Source organism: Macaca mulatta, chromosome 17, assembly GCF_049350105.2.
Source record: "Macaca mulatta isolate MMU2019108-1 chromosome 17, T2T-MMU8v2.0, whole genome shotgun sequence".
Taxonomy (NCBI): Eukaryota; Metazoa; Chordata; class Mammalia; order Primates; family Cercopithecidae; genus Macaca; species Macaca mulatta.
In genome coordinates, this window is record NC_133422.1 from 21,555,691 (window position 1) to 21,578,823 (window position 23,133).

The 23,133-nt window shown below is 36.4% G+C and overlaps 1 protein-coding gene across 8 annotated transcripts in view; it reads left to right on the plus strand.

The window, feature by feature from the left end:
- Positions 1-23,133, plus strand: part of DGKH (diacylglycerol kinase eta) — a 204,342-nt gene that overhangs the window by 170,214 nt on the left and 10,995 nt on the right. For 5 of the 8 annotated variants that reach the window (XM_077974410.1, XM_077974407.1, XM_077974409.1 and 2 more), the window contains 11 exons: positions 817-934; positions 1,946-2,056; positions 2,192-2,288; positions 8,357-8,464; positions 11,007-11,120; positions 11,379-11,513; positions 12,681-12,844; positions 16,592-16,697; positions 17,652-17,744; positions 21,291-21,410; positions 21,751-21,859. In XM_077974410.1, coding sequence (XP_077830536.1) covers positions 817-934; positions 1,946-2,056; positions 2,192-2,288; positions 8,357-8,464; positions 11,007-11,120; positions 11,379-11,513; positions 12,681-12,844; positions 16,592-16,697; positions 17,652-17,744; positions 21,291-21,410; positions 21,751-21,859 — 1,275 coding nt within the window. Of the gene's footprint in view, positions 1-816; positions 935-1,945; positions 2,057-2,191; positions 2,289-8,356; positions 8,465-11,006; positions 11,121-11,378; positions 11,514-12,680; positions 12,845-16,591; positions 16,712-17,651; positions 17,745-21,290; positions 21,411-21,750; positions 21,860-23,133 lie in introns of all 8 variants that reach the window. The other 3 variants (XR_013408040.1, XR_013408041.1, XR_013408042.1) reach the window with 1 other exon arrangement.

Consider the following 23,133-nt stretch of genomic DNA (forward strand, 5'->3'; position numbering starts at 1 on the left):
TCGCACCATTGCACTCCAGCCTAGGTAACAGAGTGAGACTCATCTCTAAAGAAGATAAAAAGAAAAAGAAGGAACTTGTTTTTCTAATTTCCTCGTGTTTCCCTTGTTCTTGTAGGTCCCTATTAGTTTGTCTCCTCTCCAGACTTTAGTGCTTCTAGCTTTCATATTGGGTTGAGTAGATCATAAAATTCATTAGCTTTGAATACTGTAACAGTTAGAAAACTAGTTGGAAAGCATGGTGAAATAAATTTGAAGTAAGATAGAGGCTTTATTTTTTATATTTAATACTATATTCTTCTAAAATTCACAGATACCTACTTTAATACTTTACTACTTATTCTTAAAACTAACAGTGAGTCTTCACCTTAATACATCTCTTAGTATTTTAAATTGAGTATCATTATCTATGGTTTGAGAATATTGAAGTGATAACTCCATGACATTTTGGGTAATTCCACCTTTATTGTAAATTCCTTACAGACTTAATACCATCTTTGCTATAACAAAGGAAGTAACATGTATTTGTTATAGAATTATTTGTTATAGAATTATTGGGATGGTAAATGGAAAAGTGTCACAAAGCCATTCCTATTTAGGTCCTCCTCTCCTTAATTCTTTATATATATAGATCCTTGGAAGTGTCGAATGCCTTGTATTCACAAATGTCATTGTTCTTAATTTTGATTAATGAGAAGAGTAGGCACTGAAAACCATGCTTTTAAAAGTAAGATATTTGACATTAGGCCTGCATGGACTGGTTCTTTCTCTGTTTTTTTCTTAACACGCGATCCCATCTGTATTTGTTTTTCTGTCCAGGTTTAAGAGCAGGACTGGCTGCCTCTATTGCTGGGAGTTCAATTATCAACAAAATGTTACTAGCAAACATTGATCCTTTCGGCGCCACGCCGTTTATTGACCCGGATCCAGATTCCGTGTAAGAAAATGCTTTTGCAAATATTTTGTTTGGGTTCTTCTTGTTTCTTTTCAACATGAATTGTCACATTTTACACGTATTACAATAAATAGGGTCCCATGTATAAAAAGGATGATCAGAAAATTACAAAAGTTGATCAGGCCAAGCACATGGAGACCTTTAAAATTCAGTGGTCTCCATGGTCTGTCCCTGAGGTAGGTCCTTTTCCAGCCGGCCCGTTCTCTCTGAGAGCAACCCTCTGGCAAAGGAAGGGACCAATAAATAGAACTGATGCTATTCCCTTTACCTCCTTTCTTCTCAGTCTTGCCAGATCTGTCATCTTTCCACGCCAGCTTCTGGGTTTACTTATTTTGGGAATCTTTTGGCCCACGCTGATCTCTTCCCTTCTTAAGACTCCTACAATTCTTTGGCAGCTCAAGATATACTTTCTTTTACTTCCTTTTTAAATTTTGCTTTTGCTATATCATTTCTGTAATGACATTCCTCAAGGACAGTACCATATTTTAAACGTTCCGAAACACCTAGAAGAATGGATTGGATCTAGTACTTTTTTGCTCAATAAATATTTGTCCATTATTAAGCGTAGAAGTGGAGGAGACTTTCTAACGATAAACAAAAAAAAAAGAGAGAGAGAATTGGCACCTGACTGTAAGGCCTTCCCATAATCATCTGCATTTTTCTGTGTAGTGAGGAACTTATGTAGAAATAGAACTAAATAATAAAAAAAAAGAAATAGAACTAAGATTTTGTTACAGTTAGAGAAAATCACACCATAATTGTGTGTCTGTTTTGCCTTGCTCACCATCCCTTTATGTCACATGTACCAGAAATTGAACACATGTCCTGTGGTTGTAGACATGACACAGGAATAGGAAGTGATTAGTGCTAAGTTTTACAATCTGCTATAAGGAATGGAAGCTTAAATGGTTTTAAGTACTGTCTTGTGTACAAATTGTAATTGTTGTAATGAAGCTGAAATTGACTTTGATGTACTTTTCCCTATGATCATAGAGATGGATATTCAGAAAAATGTGTCATGAACAATTACTTTGGGATTGGATTAGATGCAAAAATTTCATTAGAATTTAATAATAAAAGAGAGGAGCACCCTGAAAAATGCAGGTAATTTTAGTAAAAGTAATAATGCTATTACATAAAGGTAATTTTTTCTTCATTTATTATCTCTTTTGCTTGCTTTGCCTTTAAGGAGTAAATAAATAAAATGTCCTGAAATTACCTGCCAATATTTATTTTCAGGAGCCGAACTAAAAACTTGATGTGGTATGGAGTGCTTGGAACCCGGGAGTTATTACAGAGATCGTACAAGAATTTAGAACAAAGGGTTCAACTTGAGGTAAGTTCATCTTCAAGTAAAGATATCTCATATTATCTTACTTAAAAAAAAATCATCTTGGAGCTAATTTGACCTAAATGCATTTTGATTAGCGATTAAATAAATATACAAGGGAAAAATGAATGTGATTATCAACTTTGTACTAAAGGAAGTATATACACAGGATATGAATGACACACTTAATTATCATCATCATTAGTTCCTGAAATTGGGGCTACTCTGGAGTTGTGGTGCCCCATGTAAAAGTGGAGCCAAGGGAGCACATTTATAGGAGAGGGTTTTTAATGGATTTAAGCTTCCAAATTCTGACCCAATTCTGTAATAACCAAAGTTTCGCAAATCCCTGAAAATAACATTTGAAGTAAATAGAATCTTTTAATTTAAATGTACATTTATTTTTTGCTCCAATTATTGCTAACGACAAGTAAAATTAAAAGAGATTTTGAGCATTTAAATGTTTTACTGTTTTTAACTAATTTAAATAGGAAATTAAGGACAGAAAAAGTTATTTTATCTCTTCCAACAACACAAACAACAAGGCTGGGGATATGGCTCTGAAAAGAATATTAATTTCTGTGATTTTTATTTTCTTTTACCTTTGATCCAGGACTCACTGTTGATGCTGATGGGCATGTCTTCCCTATTTTGTATCTTTTTATAACCATATATTTTTAATTAAAGCATATCATACATATACAGAATTATAAAATCTTAAGTCTACAACTCAACAAAATAAACAGAGCATTATTATTTGGGGTATTATCCAAACACTGCAGTGTTGACTAATGAGGTGTCTGTAGCTCATTCTTTATCAACTATATTTCCTAGTCAAGATGAGCCTATTATGCTTTTCACTCTAAACATACAGCTGTATGATCAGCTGGTTTGATTTATTATTGCTTCTAAGATTTAAGATAGACTTACTGGATAAAAAGGTACAAAATCAGGAAGGTTTACATTTTGTAAATGCTATCCTTGACACCCCAGGCCCAGGTCAGCTTAGGTACCCTACTAATCATGTAATCATTCCTTTTCCTCTTCATATACCCTGGTTGGCCACACTTTTTTTTTTTTTTTTTTTTTTTTTTGATGGAGTCTCGCTCTGTCACAGCGTGATCTTGGCTCACTGCAACCTCCGCTTTCTGGGTTCAAGCGATTCTCCTGCCTCAGCCTTCCAAGTAGCTGGAACTACAGGCATGCACCACCACTCCCAGCTAATTTTTGTGTTTTTAGTGTAGATGGGTTTTCACCATGTTTGCCAGGATGGTTTCCATCTCTTGACCTCGTGGTCCGCCCACCTCGGCCTTCCAAAGTGCTGGGATTACGGGTGTGCCCCACCGCGCCCGGCCTGGCCACACTCAAGGACACATAGGAGGTTGTTTTTATCTTTGCTATCTCCAGTGTTTAGCACAGTACTGGCCCTGTTTTGAGGGGGAAATGGATGGCTAAGTGATCACTTTAGCATAATTCATTAAGTGCTGTGATCAAGCATAGCCAGCTATCTTTAAGGGTTGAAAAACTAGCTGGATCTGAGTGACTGGATGGTCTTAGTTCCTGGAAGAGCCTCAGCTCTTCAGAAATAGGATTAGTAACCTCTTCTACTGGTGGTCCAAATTTTGAACAAGATATCTTATTTCCACAGCTGCTTTGTACTCTTCTTTTTAAAAGGTTCTTAATCTTTTTTGAGTTGTAGACACCTCTGGCATTCTGGTGAAAATAGAGACCCCTTCTGAAAATATTGTTTTCAAATGCACTATATGAAATACAGACTTACAAAAGAAGACTTACCAATAATATTAAGATAAATTAACAACATATTTTTATGTTTCTAAAGAATAATATATGTGTTTCATCATTACCGTATCAAATAAAAATCTAATGGCATGCCTAATAAATACCATAACTTCAAAGTAATGATGAACTTATATTACAAGATATCTGAAACATCTATAATGTAATATAAAAATGTCTCATTTCTATTGATGATGGAATCACATGTGTTACTAATGCCTTTTTCCCCCTACATTTATAATTGAGGGCAATGCTAAACTTCAGAGGTTAGTGAACATAAAGATATGGATTTTTACCAGGAAGTTAATAAATCGCCTGAATCTATCCATGGACTCCTGGTTTCTGAACCTTAAGTTAAGAACACTTAATGTAGATGTATATGTTAAATGATAAAAAAGGTAAATAAAATGAGTAAAACAAGATAAATGAAAACATGTTAATATACATAAAAATAAAGTAGAAAAAGTAGAGCATTCTTTGCCATAGTTAACAAAAAATCCGTAATAATAAAGTAAATCAAAAAGATACGTTCTACTTCTAAGGACGGTGGAAGGCCTGTTGTCTAAAGAGTCATATATCTGATGATGGTTCACTCGGGATAAAGGTGGAAAAGAGAGACCCACACTTTGGGAGGCTCTTTTCAGAGAGATGCCTTCACCAGTGGCCCTCCTTTTTGCTTTTTACTCTTACCTTTTTCCTCAGCTAAGTTTTCCTTCCCCTATTCTGTTGTGGATATGGAACAAGATTGACTTCATGTCCTAACTTTAAATTTGTGCAGAACAAAGACTTTGACTTTGGTTTCCCTATACACGAAATTGATAAAATAATGATTTTGTGCAAACCATAAATAAATGAGCCTAAGGTACTGTAAATCACAGTGTAAATAGAAAAGAACTGTACAAATACAAACTTTGTTTCCCAAGCCACATTATCAGTGATTCTGATATATACCCAACTTTGAGAAATCTGGAGTGAGATTCAGAATCCTTTTGACAATGCTGGGAATTCCAGAAATGTGAAATAACATCACAGTATCATATTTTGCTACTTTTAGAGTAGAAATACCTTTCACATGTAAATGGAAGAATTGTATTAAAATTTCAAACATTTTTCATAAGAAGGATGATTTTTTTGCCCATAATATACCTAATTTACATGGGTCAAGCAGCCTGTTCTATTTGTTAACTGAAATAATAATTATATATTGCTTCAAATCCTGTAAGTACTAAAATACGTGAAGAAAAACAAATAACTTTAAAAAATAGCCTTCATCTGTAGGCTATAATGAAATATGTGATTGAGAACAAATAGTTGTCTAATTCACATTTTTAGTTATTTCAAATCTTCCCATAATCTGTATCTTTTTAAAAAACAAAATAAATTTAGTTTATTATGTTAATAGTAATTTCTATCTTTAATTCATTTCCTTAATAACTAGTTGTAACTACTTTTTAAATCATTTTGAATGAAGTTTACTATATGCCTTCTACGTATCACCTTTAATTCTTAACAACTCATGAGGGTAGGTATTATTCAGTTCAAAAGAGTAAAGGCATTGCTTAATTTCAAACAGCTGATAACTGGAAGAGCCAACATTTCAAATCCAGTGTTTTTTCCATAAGACAATTTGTAATTATAACTGAAGAAGGAAATTTACTGACTTCCCACGTGTGTTCTAGGTGCTTTTCTTTACCTTATCTCATTGGCCTCACTGTGTGCTAAGAATTGTTAGCCCATTTTACAGATGAGCAAAGCAAAGCTCTGAAAGCTTAAGGGACTTACCCAAATACTAAGTGACAGAATTCAATCCAGCTCCACCATCTTCCCTCCATATCAGATTGTCCGGTGAAAGGAGCAGAGAAAACAGACACTAATAAGAAAAAATATATAGCTGCAGTTTTGTAGCATTTTGCAACATCGTGAACCACAAACAGAAACATGGGATGGCTAGGCGGCCAGCTCTGTAATCCCAGCTACTTGGAAGCCTGATTCAGGAGGATGGTTTGAGCCCAGGAGTTCATGACTGCAGTAAGCTATGATGGCACCACTACTTGCCAGCCTGGGCGACAGAGCAAGACCCCATCTCTCAAAAATAATAAATAAAAATAATGGATATTTGGGGCTATTGGAAATATTTTTTAAAAGTTTAACACTCCTGAAGTTTTTCCTGGATTTAAGAAACTTTTGAATCATGTGAATTTGTTAATTTGTTGAATCTGTATTCCTCATATTTTTTCTATAAGACTCTATGAAATGGGCATTAATCAGTTAGATTTAGGTGTGTGGCTTAATATATGCATGTTCAGTTCAGCACTACACTTGGGACTTCCTTCTGAAAATGTTCATTGTTTTCCATACCATGTTTGCAAATAAAGTGCATCCATTTGGAAAATCTTTTTAAAATATTTCTTTTATATTTACAGATAGTATTTTCCCCATTTTCTTTGTTAGTCATGATTTAAAGCAGCTTTTTCTAAAGCACATAAAGATATCTGTTTAATGTATTGAGTTGAGAAAAAGTTTATTATTCTGTTAAGTATTTCATATTTATTCATTGAACAAATATACATTGAGCACCAATTATGTGCCAGACACACCCACGGGTGCATGGACCTTTGAATGTGAAAAGCTAAACCTGCTAATGGTTAACACTGTGTTTTCATGAAAAAGAAAAATAGGAATTGTGAAAAATGCCCGTGAAGGTAAATCAGCCAATCCTGGCCTTCATCCATTACACCATTCCAATAAGCCGGTAACCCTGAGGTCTTCCCAAGAACTGACTTTGGCTGAATTAGCAAACACAAGCTTCTATGTGATTCTGATGGTGAACGTTTTTTGCAGTACTTGGGGATGAGATTAACCTCCTATACGCCCCCACTAAGCTCTTATTCTTCCCCGTCCTCAGATTCACAGAGCAGAGAAGTCTCTTACGAGGTCATCTTGGACCAGCTGTAACAATTTCCAGATGTTTGCTGGTCTCTGCCCTGGATTTTCACCAGTTTACGTGGGGAATCAGAACCTCACTACTGAATAGACATTAAAGAAAATATTGGTACTCTTGACATTGAGACCTTTTCCTTCCATCTTCCCTAAACCCAAACCATCCCAGACCAGTGGGACTTAATGCTCTTTTCAATAAGATGTCCCATTACAGAAATTCTTCCCCTCACCTTGGTTTCTACCCTAGAACAAATTATTCTGTCACAGTCTCAGAAATACAGTTTCTTTCTTTCTGTTGGGAAATCATTTTTACTGGGCATTAAAATGTAATTTTTAAGAAGCTATGTTAATTATTTTTAATATAAGAATTATTTAATGAAAATATAGCATCCATTGTAGGTGTGACATCTGCAAGCTCTTCTCTTTTAAAATGAAGGCTTAAACATTTCCACTGGATTTAAATGTTCACTTAGAAAAATGTCAAGTGGTTTGGTTTAAATGTTAATTAAAATAATAAGTATGATCCTCATAAAACGTGTGTAACATAATTATGATCATTTTCTTGAGTAATGTTTAAAAAATTAGTTTCATAACTGATTGTCTCCTTAATAGCCAACTAGGCTTTTTTTAAGAGTTAACAGAATAAACAGCATTAATTGAAATTAATTTAAGAAACAACATTTATGAGAGAAGGTAACAGTTCTGCTTCTACTCAGTAAAAATGTATTCACATCCCTTCACCAGCCATATCCTTTTTTGCCATTTACATGGTAATTTACTTTTCATATAAGTGATTAATGAGAAAGTAAGGACTGCAAGGAGCTTTCCGAGATGCATATATTTTTGCTTGACTTTGGTTCTAACTACTTGAAGTACTCAGCTTTGAGTTTCATCAGTCCCCAGGTGGTTGTAGAGCCCCAGCAATGTATGAGGGACTGTGAGAAGGGCTAAGTGAGATGGTTAGGATCAACTTGCTCTTACCCATCCTGCTTTCAAAAAGATGCCTAAAATAAGTACGTAGAGGACCACAATGCAGGTGCAAGTACATAAGAGGCCCGAAAATGACTCGAGAAAAGGACTGTCTGGTTTTGGAGGAAAGAGGTAAAACATTTTTTAAAAAATCAGTTTTTTGTAATAACTTCTGCTATAGTTATTTATACTTCAATTTTTTTTAATTAAAAAGTAAGATAAATGATTTGGTAATGTGTAGAGAGCAGGCATTACCAACACACTCTGCTCCATTGTCCTTCATCTTTAGTGTTTTAGTATCTTCCAAACTAGTGGTTCTGCTCTTTTTATCAAATCTCTACTTTTTTTTTTTTTTTTTTACCTTACAGTGTGATGGGCAATATATTCCTCTTCCCAGCTTGCAAGGCATAGCTGTGTTGAACATTCCCAGCTATGCTGGAGGCACTAACTTTTGGGGTGGAACTAAAGAGGATGATGTAAGTAATGGGAGTAAATAGTTGGTTTCCTCAAAAATAATTATATCACTGGAATAATTGGCTTTTTTAAATGTGCTATTGAATAGTAATTTAATTTCATGTTAAGTATTTTGCATTGGGAAAATGAGGCATGGAATAGATTTATTTAGGATTTTATTGTAACAGTCTCTTGTGGATGTCCTCTAACTTTTCTCATGTTTCTGGAAGAACATTAAAGGATCTGCTTTTGGAAAGTAGATTTATGAAATAAGGAAGGGAAGATTTTACTTTTTAATTTTATACCTGCATCTGTTTTCTATCGCTGCTATAACAAGTTAACACAAATTTAGCCACCTCGCACACATTTATCATCTTACAGTTGTATATGATGGGAGACTGGCACAGTCTTACTGGGCTAAAATCAAGGTGTCAGCTGGGCTGTTGCCTTCCGGAGGCTCTAGGGGAGACCCTACTTCCTTGTCTTTGGAGCATCTAGAGGCTGCCCACATTCCCCTCCATCTTCAAAGCCAGCAAAGGCAGGTTGAATCCTTCTCACATGGCATCTCTCTGATCTCTGCTGCTCCCTCTTCCACTTTTAATGACCACTGTGATTACATTGGGCCCGCCTAGATCACCCAGGATCATCCCCATCTCAAGGCTGTTTATTTAATCCCATCTGCAAAGTTCCTTTTGCTATGTAAGGTAACAGATTCACGGGTTTGGGGGATTAGGGCATGGACATTTTAGGGGGCAGAGAGGGGACATTATTCTGTCTACAACAATACCTTTTGGTACTTTTAATTTTCTTTCTTTTTTTTTTTTTTTGAGACATAGTCTCACTCTGTCGCTCAGGCTGGAGTGCAGTGGCACAATCTCGGCTCACTGCAACCTCCACCTCCCAGGTTGAGACAGTTCCCCTGCCTCAGCCTCCTGGGTAGCTGGGACTACAGGCACGCACCACTACGCCTGGCTAATTTTTGCATTTAGTTTCACTATGTTGGCCAGGGTGGTCTCGAACTCCTGACCTCAGGTGATCCACCCACCTCAGCCTCCCAAAGTGCTAGGATTACAGGGATGAGCCACTGCATCCAGCCTCAGTACTTTTAATTTTCTAAACTTGCGTGTGTATATATTTTTTTATTTTCAGAAATATCAAGAGGGCTCATTTGGCCGATCAGGTTTAGGGCTATTTTTGTTTTTCTTTTCATACTTTTCTATATTAAAAAAGAAGAAAACACAACCTTACAAATGTAATTGTTGTGAAAAGAATGAAAGAGAGGGCACAATTATCAAAGTATGTATATATCAGTAAAAATGAGAAGTGTGATCACAGTCTTTATTTGAAGAGTCACATCCATTGATTTTCAGTTTATGATATAACGATATAATGGTTCCTACTGATCTATTTTTCTCAAAGATCTTAAATGGACAGGTAGGGATTAAAGTATAAGATCAATTGGAAAGTATTTGTAATTTTCATAACATAAATATATTCCAGTCCTCTTTGAGTATAAGAACATCTTTTGTCTGCTTGTCACTATTAAGTATTTTGAAGGGGAGAAATCAGTGAGATTAAGATAAATAAAGCCAACATTCCTTGAACACCTACTAGGTAGTCCGACAATGTTCTAAGAGCTTCACATTCATTATTTAATACCCACATTGCTTATTTGATTTTTACCACTGAAGAATCTAAGGCATAGTTTCCAGTTAGTACTAGCAGAGACAGGGTTTAAATTCAGGCAGTATAATAAAAAAAATTACAAGAAATCATCACTGTTAGCAACTTTGTGTCCTGATATTTTCAGTGAAAGTTTTAATTAGCTTACTACTTTATACAGAAAATTGTTTCAGATGCATATTATTTATGATATGGTAAAAGAGAGAGTAAAAATGATTAGGTATTACAGCCTACATATAAAATTTTAGAGTAAATTAATTTTGTGAAAATGCATGTAATGTAAAGACAAAATAAGTCTGCATAATTTTTATCCTCTGAGGTTTCTATTTGCATACTCTCAAGTTCCCTCAAAAGTTTTGTATTAAAATATAAAGCACATGTGTATATTGCTTGTAAAACCTTGCAAGATTTCCCTTAGAACATAGCAAGTGAACTGGATCATAATTTGCATCTTCATTAACTTTAACCTTATGAAACTCTGTCACCTTTCTAGGAAACTGTATCACCTGTCTAGTTTTTTTTAGATTTTCAAAACCTACATGTATCATCTTATTAACACATTTGAATTACGTATGAACATGTATTTAACATGTTTTATTCCAAGATGAATCATTTAGAAATATATTAGTTAACTGGTCCAAAGAGTAGCTTAATGAGAGATATGAGTAGTATATCCATGTATGTTTGAAAACTCTTTTTAAAGTTATGTTTATTGTAAGTCATCTTCAGGGATTTTTTTATTGGATTATTTCCTAATAATATTTACTTAAATATATTATTAAATATATTAAAATTTATATATATATATATAGCAGTTTACATTGCTTGATGTGCTCTTCCCCTAAACATTCAGTAGAAGTGCAATGTAGTTTTTCCTTTCAGATATTTGCTGCACCGTCATTTGATGACAAGATCCTGGAAGTTGTAGCAATATTTGATAGCATGCAAATGGCAGTTTCAAGGGTCATTAAACTGCAGCATCATCGAATAGCCCAGGTTGGTTTCTCTCATCAAACCTGACTGCACTTCTTGGGCTAAGGAGGGTTGAGGGAATCTATTCTAAATGACTCCTACACTGGATATTCATCTATAATATTCAGACTTCGTTGTCCTATCAGTTTTTACCATGTCATTTATAAATGATAAAGCATAATATTCTATCCTATAGAATAGTCTAATACTCAAGCCTGCATATAGATTTAGTGTCATTTTCTCCAAATGATTCGTACTGTAAAATAATTTGTTTTATTTCAGTGCCGTACAGTAAAAATCACTATATTTGGTGACGAAGGAGTCCCAGTGCAAGTGGATGGTGAAGCATGGGTTCAGCCTCCAGGGATTATCAAAATTGTGCACAAAAACAGAGCACAAATGCTAACAAGGGACAGAGTATGTAACAAAAACATTCTTCTAGAATATTGTCAGGTTTTTAAAGACTCTGAGATCGTTATGAAAAAATAGAAAACTAAAACATTTAAATTTGTCTGTTAAATCTGACACTTAGGTCTTGGTGGTTTGAAATATGAACAAATATTTATTTATTTATTTAAGTAGGAGTTTATTTTTTAGAGCCATTTTAAATTTACAGAAAAATTGGGCAGAAAGTAAAGAGAATTCAAATTATGTTCCTATATACTTCCTCCTCCCCCTTCTTCCCTACACATGTAAATTCCCCTATTAACATCTTGCATTAGTGTGGCACATCTGTTAAAACTGCTGAGTCAATACTGATTGGTCATTATTAACTAAAGTCCATAGTTTCCATTACTCTTTGAGTTGTACATCTGTGGGTTTGGACAAAGATATAATCACTTGTATTCACCATTGCAGTATCATACAAAATTATTTCACTGCCCTAAAAATTCCTTGTGGTCTACCTACTCATCCCTCCCTCCCTCACCCTTACTCCGGGCAATCATCGATTTTTTTTTTTTTTTGCTGTCTCTATTATTTTCTTTTTCACAGAATGTGTGTTTTCAATTAAGGTCAATCTTTATCAAAGAAGACTGCTAATATTTGCCCCATCTAGTATATATAAAATAGTAAAGATTAAAGAATAAATTGAAGCAATAGTAAAGATTGAAGCATGAAATCTTTTTTGTGTGTGTTTGTTTTTTTGCTTTTGTTTTGAAACAGTCCTGCTTCATTGCACATGCTGAAGTACAGTGGTATGATCATAGCTCACCACAACCTTAAACTCCTGGGCTCAAGCAATCCTTCTACCTCAGCCCAGCTAATTTTTTTAAAAAAATTCTTTTTTGTAGAGATGAGGTCTCACTATGTTGCCCAGGCTGGTCTCCAACTCCAGGCCTCAAGTGATCATCCCGCCTTCAACTAATCTCTTTTTTAGCTTTTAAATGATGTATTCATGATCATTGACTGCACTACTTTTCATGTGTTGCAGTACATTGGAAAACTTTGAAATGTCTTTTTTATACTTGTGATTTATTTGAGGAGTCATTAGAGAAAAAGCAATTGTAGTTTTATTAAAGTACACATTTACTTGGACCTCTGAGTTCAAAACTAACAATTCATTACAATATTGATTTTAAATAGGCCTTTGAGAGCACTCTGAAATCTTGGGAAGATAAGCAGAAGTGTGATTCTGGTAAACCAGTTCTCCGAACCCATTTGTACATCCATCATGCCATTGACTTAGCAACGGAAGAGGTGTCGCAGATGCAGCTGTGCTCCCAGGCTGCAGAGGAGCTCATTACTAGGTAGGGGGCTCTGCTGGCTTTTCAGGCTGCGGGAACTCTGGTCTCAGCTAATTTTTGGTTTTTTGATCTTAACACATTGTTTCAGTAGTGGTATCAAAAAGAGATGCAATTACTCTTCTTCGCACAGCACTCTTTCCATTATTGCTTATTTCTCCATTTTATATATAGTCTTCACACTATACTGCCCACTGACATGTTGCCTTCTAATTACTAATTAAATGTTTATGGAATGGAGAGGGAAGTCTAAACACTAATCCTGTTCCAGGGGAGAGTCAGGAGCAAAAAGAATAAACAGACTTCAAAAAGCAGTTTCAGACAAGATATTAGAGATATTTTGAGACCACACATAAATTAATTTCAATAGACAGGAGATAAAACACAAGTCCTATGAGTATTAAACAAATAACAATCACTATGACCAGGGAAAACTTCAGAGGGGAGGAGGGACCATAGGCCTGTGTCTTACTTCCTCTTCACTTGAGTCTTATCTACCAAATGGGGTTAATAAGAGCTGTTTCACGAGGGTGTGTGAGGATTAAATGAGACTCTAGGGGTGAGTGCTATAAGCACATTGTATTAGTCCATTTTCATATGTCTATGAAGAAATACCTCAGACTGGGTAATTTATAAAGAAAAACGGGTTTAAAGCCAGGCACAGTGGCTCACTCCTATAATCCCAACAGTTTGGGAGGCTGAGGCAGGTGGATCACTTGAGGTCAGAAGTTCGAGACCAGCCTAGCCAACATGGTGAAACCCTGTCTCTACTAAAAATACAAAAATTTGCTGGCTGTGGTGGTAGGCGCCTGCAGTCCCAGCTTCTTGGGAGGCTGAGGCAGGAGGATCACTTGAACCTGAGTGGTGGAAGTTGCAGTGAGCCAAGATCATGCCACTGCACTGCAGCCTGGATGACAGAGTGAGACTCCGTCTCCAAAAAAAGAAAAAATAAAAAGAGGTGTAATAGACTCACAGTTGCACATGTCTGGGGAGGCCTCATAATCATGGCAGCAGGCAAAGGAGGAGCAAAGGCACGTCTTACATGGCAGCAGGCAAGAGTGTGTGTGCAAGGGAACTGCCCTTTATAGAGCCATCAGATCTTGTGAGACTTAGTCACTATCACGAGAACAGTACAGAAAAAACTCACCCCCATTATTCAGTTACCTCCCACTGGTCTCTCCACCGACATATAGGGATTATGGGAGCTACAATGCAAGATGAGATTTGGGTGGGGACACAGCCAACTGACATCACACATCATGTCTGGCATATTGAGTGCTCTGTGCACAGTAACTTTAGATTCTTCCCACATCTTCATCTGGTCACTGATAAAAATGTTGAAAAAGAAAAGAAGGAAAGCAAAGCTCAGTGGTTTCAGGGGCTAACTCACATATTTCCTCTTCTCTACTATTTGCCATCTGCTCCCCTCCCATTCCTTACTCTACTCTTCTAATATTTATTAGATAGCTAGAATGTACGAGATGTTAGAGACAGAAGAGAAAAGGCATACATCCCCTACTGCTAGATCAACAATCAGAATTAGAATCAAGTCTTACAACTGCAAAATACTGGGCAACTCAGAAGAAAGGGAAGAGAAAATGAATATTTACTCAGCTATACCCACACAGCTGCATTATTTTACATCTCAGCTTCTTATCCATAGGGTTGTTAGTTTTAGAGTAAACACATCTCTTTTAGATACTACAGACAACTTCTGTGGCCTCTAATTTACAGCGTTTTTTGGAAACCAAAATACACTTCCATGTTCTCATCCTGTGAACCATCCAAATAATCTTATCGTGAAAAGGAAGCAGAGGTTGACTAGGCTTGCTTCTGGTCAACACAGTTTGGCTCCCCATCTGTTTTTAAATTTTGCAGATGAAATCAGGCTTACTTGTCTATTTTCAGAATTTATTCATTGACTATGCAAACATATTCCATTTTTGAGCCTCTTCTGTGGGCCAAGCACTGTTTTAGGCTGGAGATACAAGATGATTATTTGACAGCACTACTTAATTGGCTCACAGATTCGTAGGAGGGAGAAATGTGGCCAAAGTGTTGACATGAGGCACACAGTGGACTCTCTAGATACACAGAGGAGGTCAGAGGTAGTGAAGGAGGGCTGCCTGGAAGAAGTGACCTTTCAACTGAGTCTTGAGGGAAGAGTAAGAAAAGGAGCAATTTAAGCATGGGAACCAGCCTAGGAAGAGGCCCAGAGGAGTGTGAGTGCATGCTACTTTCAGGAAATCTCAGAGAGTTTGGGGTGACTGAAAGGTTGGCACAGTGTATGCAAGAGTGTGTGGAATGTAGATGAAGAGGTGAGGAGGAGCCAGATCTTTATTGGGCTGTTCTAGAAGTAGTGTGGAGGGGTTTTTTGGGAAGACAGCAAAGCTGGGGCAAGGTGAACACTGAGGATGCTGTAGAAGTTGTCCCTATAAAAAATGATAGACTAAAGCAGTAGAGATAGAAAGGACAAGTGAGATTAAAGACAGTTTAGGATTTAAATTTGGTGAATGGGCATGAATTAGGAGACAGGCTGACCTTAATGTTCTAATGAGTGGCTGGATGATTGTGGGGTGCCTTTGATGGAGTCAGAGGGTTCAGGAAGAGGAGTAGGTGTTAGAAGGAAAATGATGGGTTCCATGTTGGACTTTAGAATTTAAATTACATTAAAAATACCTAGGAGATTCAGTAGGCAATTAGAAATGTTGATCTGAAGTTGATTTATGTCTTTCCCTTTCTCTGAAAATTGGAATAACCTTTATCCATCTCTGTTCTGAAAAACAGCCCGTTCTTCATGATTTCTCAGGGTTGCTGACAGTAGTGCTGAGGTGACATTTGTAAGCCTCTTTGTACCTCAGATATCCATTGTATAATCCTTAAGAATTAAATTATTTTTCTTTACTCTTGGTTCAGTTATATAGGGCTTCGGTCCCTTTTCTTGTTCTACCCTTTCCAGATAGAAAATATTTTTCTATGAAGCTGTCAGAAGCAAAAAAACATTTGAACAGCCCTGCCTTCTTGCTCATCTGCAAGGCTTACATCATTGTCTAGCAATTGGAGGAACTTTTTCTCCTTTCTTGTCCTTGGCCTTAGTGCCTTCCAGAATTTGGTCTTTTCAGGACTATTCTTAGAGGTTCAGATACCAGTGGAGTATGGCACAACAGGCTTGGAGTTAGATAGACATAGATTCCGATCCTGCTGTACAGCTGACTAGCTCTGTATACATACCACGTCTCTCTGAGCCTCAATGTCATCATCAATAATATGGAGATAATAAATCATAGCTACATTTAAAGGCCATGGATATTAACTTACATACTGCTTGTGATCACTTTGTGTATCCATGACAAATACGGTAATGCTCTTCCCTAATCTGTTGCATTTGCAGTTTCAATGAATGAAAGAGAAGTTTCTAGTCTTTAAATTTGTGATCCCTCTCACTTTCCAAGGATACTGCAAAATGAAGTACTGCTATACTTCATTCTTCAAAATAGCACTTCAGTGTGTCTCCCTCTGATTTTAAGCCTAACTTTTTATACAAGTTTTTTTATTTCATATTTTTTGTTGCAGTGGGGTCTGGATTTGTAGATCTACCTGTGTCATTCATAATTGAGCAGCCATTAAAAATGTTCTTCCTTACTGATCTTCATATATTTCTTACTTGTTTTATCCTAACACTTCTTTACTTCAAAAAAAAATGAGCAATACTCAGAAAAGTTTTTTATTTATTTGTTTCATTTTTGCTTTTAGGATCTGTGACGCAGCCACAATTCATTGTCTTTTGGAGCAAGAACTGGCCCATGCTGTGAATGCCTGCTCTCATGCCCTGAATAAAGCCAACCCAAGGTGCCCGGAGGTGAGGATCTAATGGTAAATTCTCATTCCACAGATTCTTTTGGGTGTTACACATGTATTTTAATTCGTAAAATATGCCCTGCCCTGCGAAAGAAAGTTATGTTGTCTATATGAGTCTCTACAAACTTGCAGTAAAATTGTGGCCAACTGTTTATTTTCCTTTTCCTGTTATTTTTTTCATTCCTGCTCTTAAATTCTCTCATTTTTTATGTTTCCACTTTCAATCACTTGTCACCTTTCATCTGCCTTCACTCTTTTCTTAACTTTTATCGTCCGTCCTTACTCCTTTTACCTTACCTTCTGCCCTGTGCCTTGTTAAAGGGCAAGCCTAGATATCATCAGTGTGCATTTCTTAGAGATGTTCATTCATTTCTGAAGTTGTGCACTGAAATTATTGCTACTTCATTTTGTTTTGCTAAATTGGAAATTGATACTTCTGTAAAATTTTTAATGTAGAAGTTAATAATAGAATTGATAGAATATAACTATTAAAATGTGATACATGGTACAATGCTATAGTGTAGAGAAAACTGATAGCTTTTTTTATTATTATTTGATTGAAGTTACTTAAATTAATATACAACTAAGTACTTGTTCTCAAGATTATAGTCTAAACAGCAATATGGTTAGTGCTACTGAGAGGAAAAGTTTTATTTCACTGAACTTTTTAATGGAAATATGTATATGCTGGTACTAGCATACATATATTCATTAGGTAGGAGATGTGATCCTGAGTGTATTCACTGTAGTTGGTGCATTCTTTTGGTTCTATAATATAGTAATAATGAGATAGTCATACTAACAAATGTATGAAATTTTGCAATTATAGAATTTTGGTAGATTAAAAAAATGTGTGCTGTGAATTTAAATTATAAGAATAAAATTTAAAGTATTTACTGGTAATGAAATCCTATTTTAAAACAGATCACATGTCTTTGATATTCTTCTTTTCTAGAGTCTTACAAGAGACACTGCCACTGAAATAGCCATCAATGTGAAGGCGCTGTATAATGAAACGGAATCTTTGCTAGTTGGCAGGGTTCCTTTGGTAAGGAGAAGAATGATTGATAACATAAGAGTGATGAATTAAATGTCTGGATCTTACCTTTATTGGGGAACAGGCATTCGGCAGATTCTAAGGCAGAAGCAGCCTTCTGGCTTCCATCCTGAGAGCTCCTCTTCACCTGGCCTTTGTCTTCAAGAAAATATATGGCTGAAGTTAGGACTCATGATTCAGGCTAACAGGAGTGGAGATTTCCCCTCATATATGCCATCCTGTTTTTAGGCAGCCCTGCTCTGTCCCATTCAGCTTCGAGAGACGTGAGCTTTATAAAGTGTCGTAGACATTCCTCAGGTACTTACTACTGCACACAAGTAGAGGAACTCATGGAGTTTTTTCCCCGAATTAACATTTGAATGTGATTGGTATGGTCCTCCAGGTTTGCTTAAAAGAGGACGTTTTCTAGACACAGTGTTTCAAGAACTAAATTTCAAAAACTCTGCCTTGTTTAATCCAGATTGGTCCTGGAAATCAAGTTTAGGCCAAATCTGAATCTCACCACAGTCCACAGATCTCAAGCATAAATGCTGGAAGCTTGTGGGTGTCCTGTTAGTTAGCCTTTCTTTACAAATACCTCACCATTTTCAAGTATTCTAGCATCTTGGCTCTTGCCGCCACCTAGAGTTCGATTGTGGCTCATTCCCACATGCTGTTACCACTGTGTGGAAGGCCTAATTCATTTGCTGTTTTTTATTCCTTTTTACAATTCTGTTTAATTGGTAGTTGATGATCTTAAAATATTTCTTTTGACAGTAATTTTCTCTCTTGGTTGGGCAAATCTACACCTAAATAAAAGTGATACTAAGAGTCACAGTATCTGGCACAGCGGGTGAATGAATGGGAGGTGCGTCCCACAGCCTTGCTATTAAGTGCCCGAGCTTAGGGTTTCTGTTTTCGCCTATGGTCCAGAAAAGTGCCACCTTTGGAACATCCTTTGCTCTTAGAAGAGAAGCTGAAAGACTGCATGAAGGCCATTGTTCTTACTTACCTCCAAAGGAAACTGACAAGAGGTGGGACAAGAGGGACAAGAGGTGGCTGGCTCTACTGTGGCCATGAAGAAAACCTTTTACGAAGAAACATTGGTTGTCTCTTTTGATAAACCAATGGAACCCCTTCTTGGCTTTTTTTGGCACTACTGTTTTTAACCAGAATCTTCTGCTAGTCCTATAGGAAATCCAGTGACCTGTGAAGATCATTTCTTACAACTAAAAGCATAACTTATTCTGTACTTATTTTCTCTACATGAAAAGTACCTGCTGAGTGCTACCTTGCTAATATTTATTATTTGTATTATGTTAATATGGACTGACTTTCCTTCTCCACTTTTAATTTTCTCTCATTGTTAAATATGAATTTTGGTTTAAAATGTGTACTGGTGAATTTTACCAAAACCTTTGACAATAGTGATATCACAATAAGGAGTTGATTGTATTTGAGAGCAACTAAGGTTTACTCTATATTTTAGTGCCAGAACGAATTTGTGATAACCATTTTACAAGTTTTATAAGACATATTCTTAGACTAAAAGAAAATTAATAAATTTTAAACACAACAGGGTAGAGAATCTCCTTTTTTTTTGAGACAGGGAGGCACTCTGCCGCGGTGGCGTAATCTCGGCTCACTGCAACCTCAAGTGGTTCCAAGTGATTCTCCCAGCTGCAGATTAACTGAGACTATAGTCATGCACCACCACGCATGGCTTTTTTTTTTTCTTTTTTTCTTTTCAATAGAGACAGAATTTCACCATGTTGGCCAGGCTGGTCTCAAACTCCTGTCTTCAAGTGATCCACCTGTCTCAGCCTCCCAGAGTGCTGGGATTACAGGCATGAACCACCGCGCCCAGCCAAGAATCTCCATATTTTTAATCACTACTAGAAGTGGTAGATACCGTGAATAACAAGGGGAAACAAACACACAAAACAGTTCATCATAACAGTAATAATTATCTCTGAACTTTTAGTTCTAAAATTCTATAATCATATTTGTAAGAACTCTATAATTTTAAAGTAGTTTATAAATATATTGGTTAGCTAGCAGAGACCTCAAAAATAATCTAGTCGGCCAGGCTCCGTGGCTCACGCTTGTATTTCCGGCACTTTGGGAGACTGAGGCAGGCGGCTCATTGTAGGCCAGGAGTTTGAGACCAGCCTGGCCAACATGGTGACCCCATCTCTACTAAAAATACAAAAATTAGCCGGGCCTGGTGGTATGCGCCTGTAATCCCAGCTACTTTGGTGGCTGAGGCACGAGAATTGCTTGAACCTAGAAGGCCAAGGTTACAGTGAGCTGAGATTGCGCCATTGCACTTCCAGCCTGCCAACAGAACAAGACTGTGTCTCAAATAATAATCATCATCATCACCTTGTGCTATTTCCAGAGGAAGAAACAAAGTCTTCTGAAGTCAGTTAACCTTCTTTTGGTTACATAGTTAATTACAAGGCCAGGAGTAGAATCCAATGTACTGCCTTCCAGTTCTGTGCAGAGGAATGTTTATTTAATCTTTATTCATTTATTGAACTTGTAAGTGCATTTTAATACCTACTTTCAATGAGTTAATGCAGATAATGCGTGAGCAGTTAAATTCTCCGTAAAATATCCAAACCCAGTTTCAGATGATAAGCCATTGAGCTTTTTGTTTTGCCCCAATTTTTACAACAATTTTTCATCACAAATTTTTCTAAGATTCATGTTTTTTTTCCCTTAAGCTTATTCTTTAAATTTTCAAGGAGATTTTTCTGCAGTTCTTTTTATATGACAAGTTTTTAACCAGTTTTAAAAGTATTATGTGTTCATGTGGTGACTTTTTTTTTTTTTTTTTTTTTTTTTTTTGAGTCAGAGTCTCCGGCTCTGTCACCCAGGCTGGAGTGCACTGGTGCTATCTCTGCGCACTGCAATCATCACTTCCCGGGCTCAAACAATTCTCCTGCCTCAGCCTCCTAAGGAGCTGGGATTACAGGCACCCAACACCATGCCCAGCTAATTTTTGTATTTTTAGTAGAGACGGGGTTTCACCATGTTGGCCTGGTTGGTTTCAAACTCCTGACCTCAAATGATCCACCCACATCGGCCTCCCAATGCTGGGATTATGGGCGTGAGCTATCATGCCCAGCCTGGTGACCTATTTAAATCAGAAGGATTTTTGGCACAAATAAGTAGAAGAGTAAGACTGCACACTTATGCCACCAGGAAGAATTGGTAGATAAATGCTTGGAAAGCGTGGAGGGAGATAGGAAAGAAGACATTTACACGGAAAAAAACACCAAAAGAATACTTCTTCTATGAAGTTATTAAAGTTACACTAGCTACTCATATGATCTTTGGGAAGTAATGATTAGAGTAAATCTATTCAGATTTTTAAAAATGAAGTCAATATAAAAGAATTTATCCTTAATATTCCTTAATTTAAAAAATACTAGCTTAATAAGGAGTGAGGCCGTTCACTGTCAAAGTACAATGATTTATTCTACTTGAGGCTGGCCACCGAGTCTTGTTTTGTTTTGGTAAATAGCAGCTTGTTTTGTTTCTGGTAAATAGCAGCTGGAATCGCCACATGAAGAGCGGGTATCCAATGCCTTACACTCTGTGGAGGTGGAATTACAGAAATTGACAGAGATTCCTTGGCTTTATTATATCTTACACCCAAATGAGGATGAGGTATGTAAAATTCAGCCTGTTTCTCTAGAAATGTAGACCATATCACTAGAGAATTTGAACTCATCTCTGAAAAAGAGATATTTAGGGAAAAATGAATTTTGAATACTGTTTTCAAATGTTCTGCTCTTGAACAAATGAGAGAAGGCATTTATGTGAACAAAGGCATTTTAGGGGAATTGGGACATTTTCAGTAGTACATTATGAACTTTTTTTGAAGAAGTTATCACTGTTCTATAATGTTTAGTGTTTATAACTTATTCCTGTGTTATCCCTATTATCAGAGTAGGTTTTTCTCCTTTTCATATCCCGAAAAAATTATTTTCTTGCTCGATTTGAACAGGAACCTCCTATGGATTGCACCAAAAGAAACAACAGAAGCACCGTATTTCGAATAGTGCCAAAGTTTAAAAAGGAAAAGGTTCAGAAGCAGAAGACAAGTTCACAGCCTGGTAGGTGGTCCATGTGGGAAGGGGAACTATAACATTATGAAAAAAGAACTGACTAAAGTGACATCATGGAGGTCATGAAAATGTTCTGGAGCTAGATGGTGGTTGAGCCTTGCGCAATATGATGAACATACTAACTGTCAGTGAATTCTATGCTTTAAAATGGTTAAAATGGGGAATTTCATGCTTTATGAATTTTGCCATAGAAGAATCCTCTCATAACTAAAACATATCTGATTATCACTGGGAATCTCTAGTAAGGAAGCACAAAAAAATGAAGTGGTTGCTAATTTGCTTCTACTTTGTTTAGTGGATGTCAGCATTTCTGTTCAAATGGTTCTTTCTCAACAGCAATTCAAGGCATCAGTATATAATTTTTCTTCTTTTAAGTACAGTTTTTAGATTACTTTGATAAATGGAACATAGAAACTTTCATTTACTCACTTAACCTGACGAATATATTTTCCACCTAAAGTTATATATTCCCTTTCTCCTGTTTTGAGGACACTGTTTCAGCCCCTCAACAATGACAGTATGCTGTGATACTTGCATTCTCAAGCAGAGATTAAGCCCCCTCTTTGCTGCTATTTCTCTCGTTCCTTTTTCACTTTTCCTTAGAGTTTCAATGTACAGGTATGCTAGTACTAAAGCACCTTCAAATTCTGTTTGTACAATGGTAGCTGCCTTTCATAACCAAATAAGTTTATAAATTCCTCTGAGTGCACTATCTCTTTTAAAAAATGATGTAAAGCCTTATTTTTGATATTCATAAAGCAGCTATTGAAAGCCATTTAAAAACCAAATACAGCAAATAAGTAGGCTTTTATTAAGCTAATCAGTGTTGAATAAAATGTATAAGCGAATGATACACACCAAAAAATAACGTAATCCAACTAATCTCAGAAAACAGTGCTATGGAATTTTTAAGTGACATTAAATTGGGATTTAACAGCACATTGATTGCCATTGTTATCAGCAGTAGGAGAATCAATCAAGACTACACTTGAAATCAGCAAGACCTTAAGCAGAAAAGTTTGTGTAAAATTGAATACTCCGTATTAGATTTTAAATTGTAATTAGCATTTGTAGCTCATTTCAGTCTATAGCCATTTTCATACAGTCTGAAGGAAATCATCAGAGCTTATTTAGAGCTTGCACCATTGATCCTAATGATGTGAAATACATTTTGTATGCATATTGTATAGGTTGGGTGGCTTTAATGAGGAAATCGGACTAAAGCTAAGCATGGGTGCACGGCAGCAGATGGTTTTGTATAG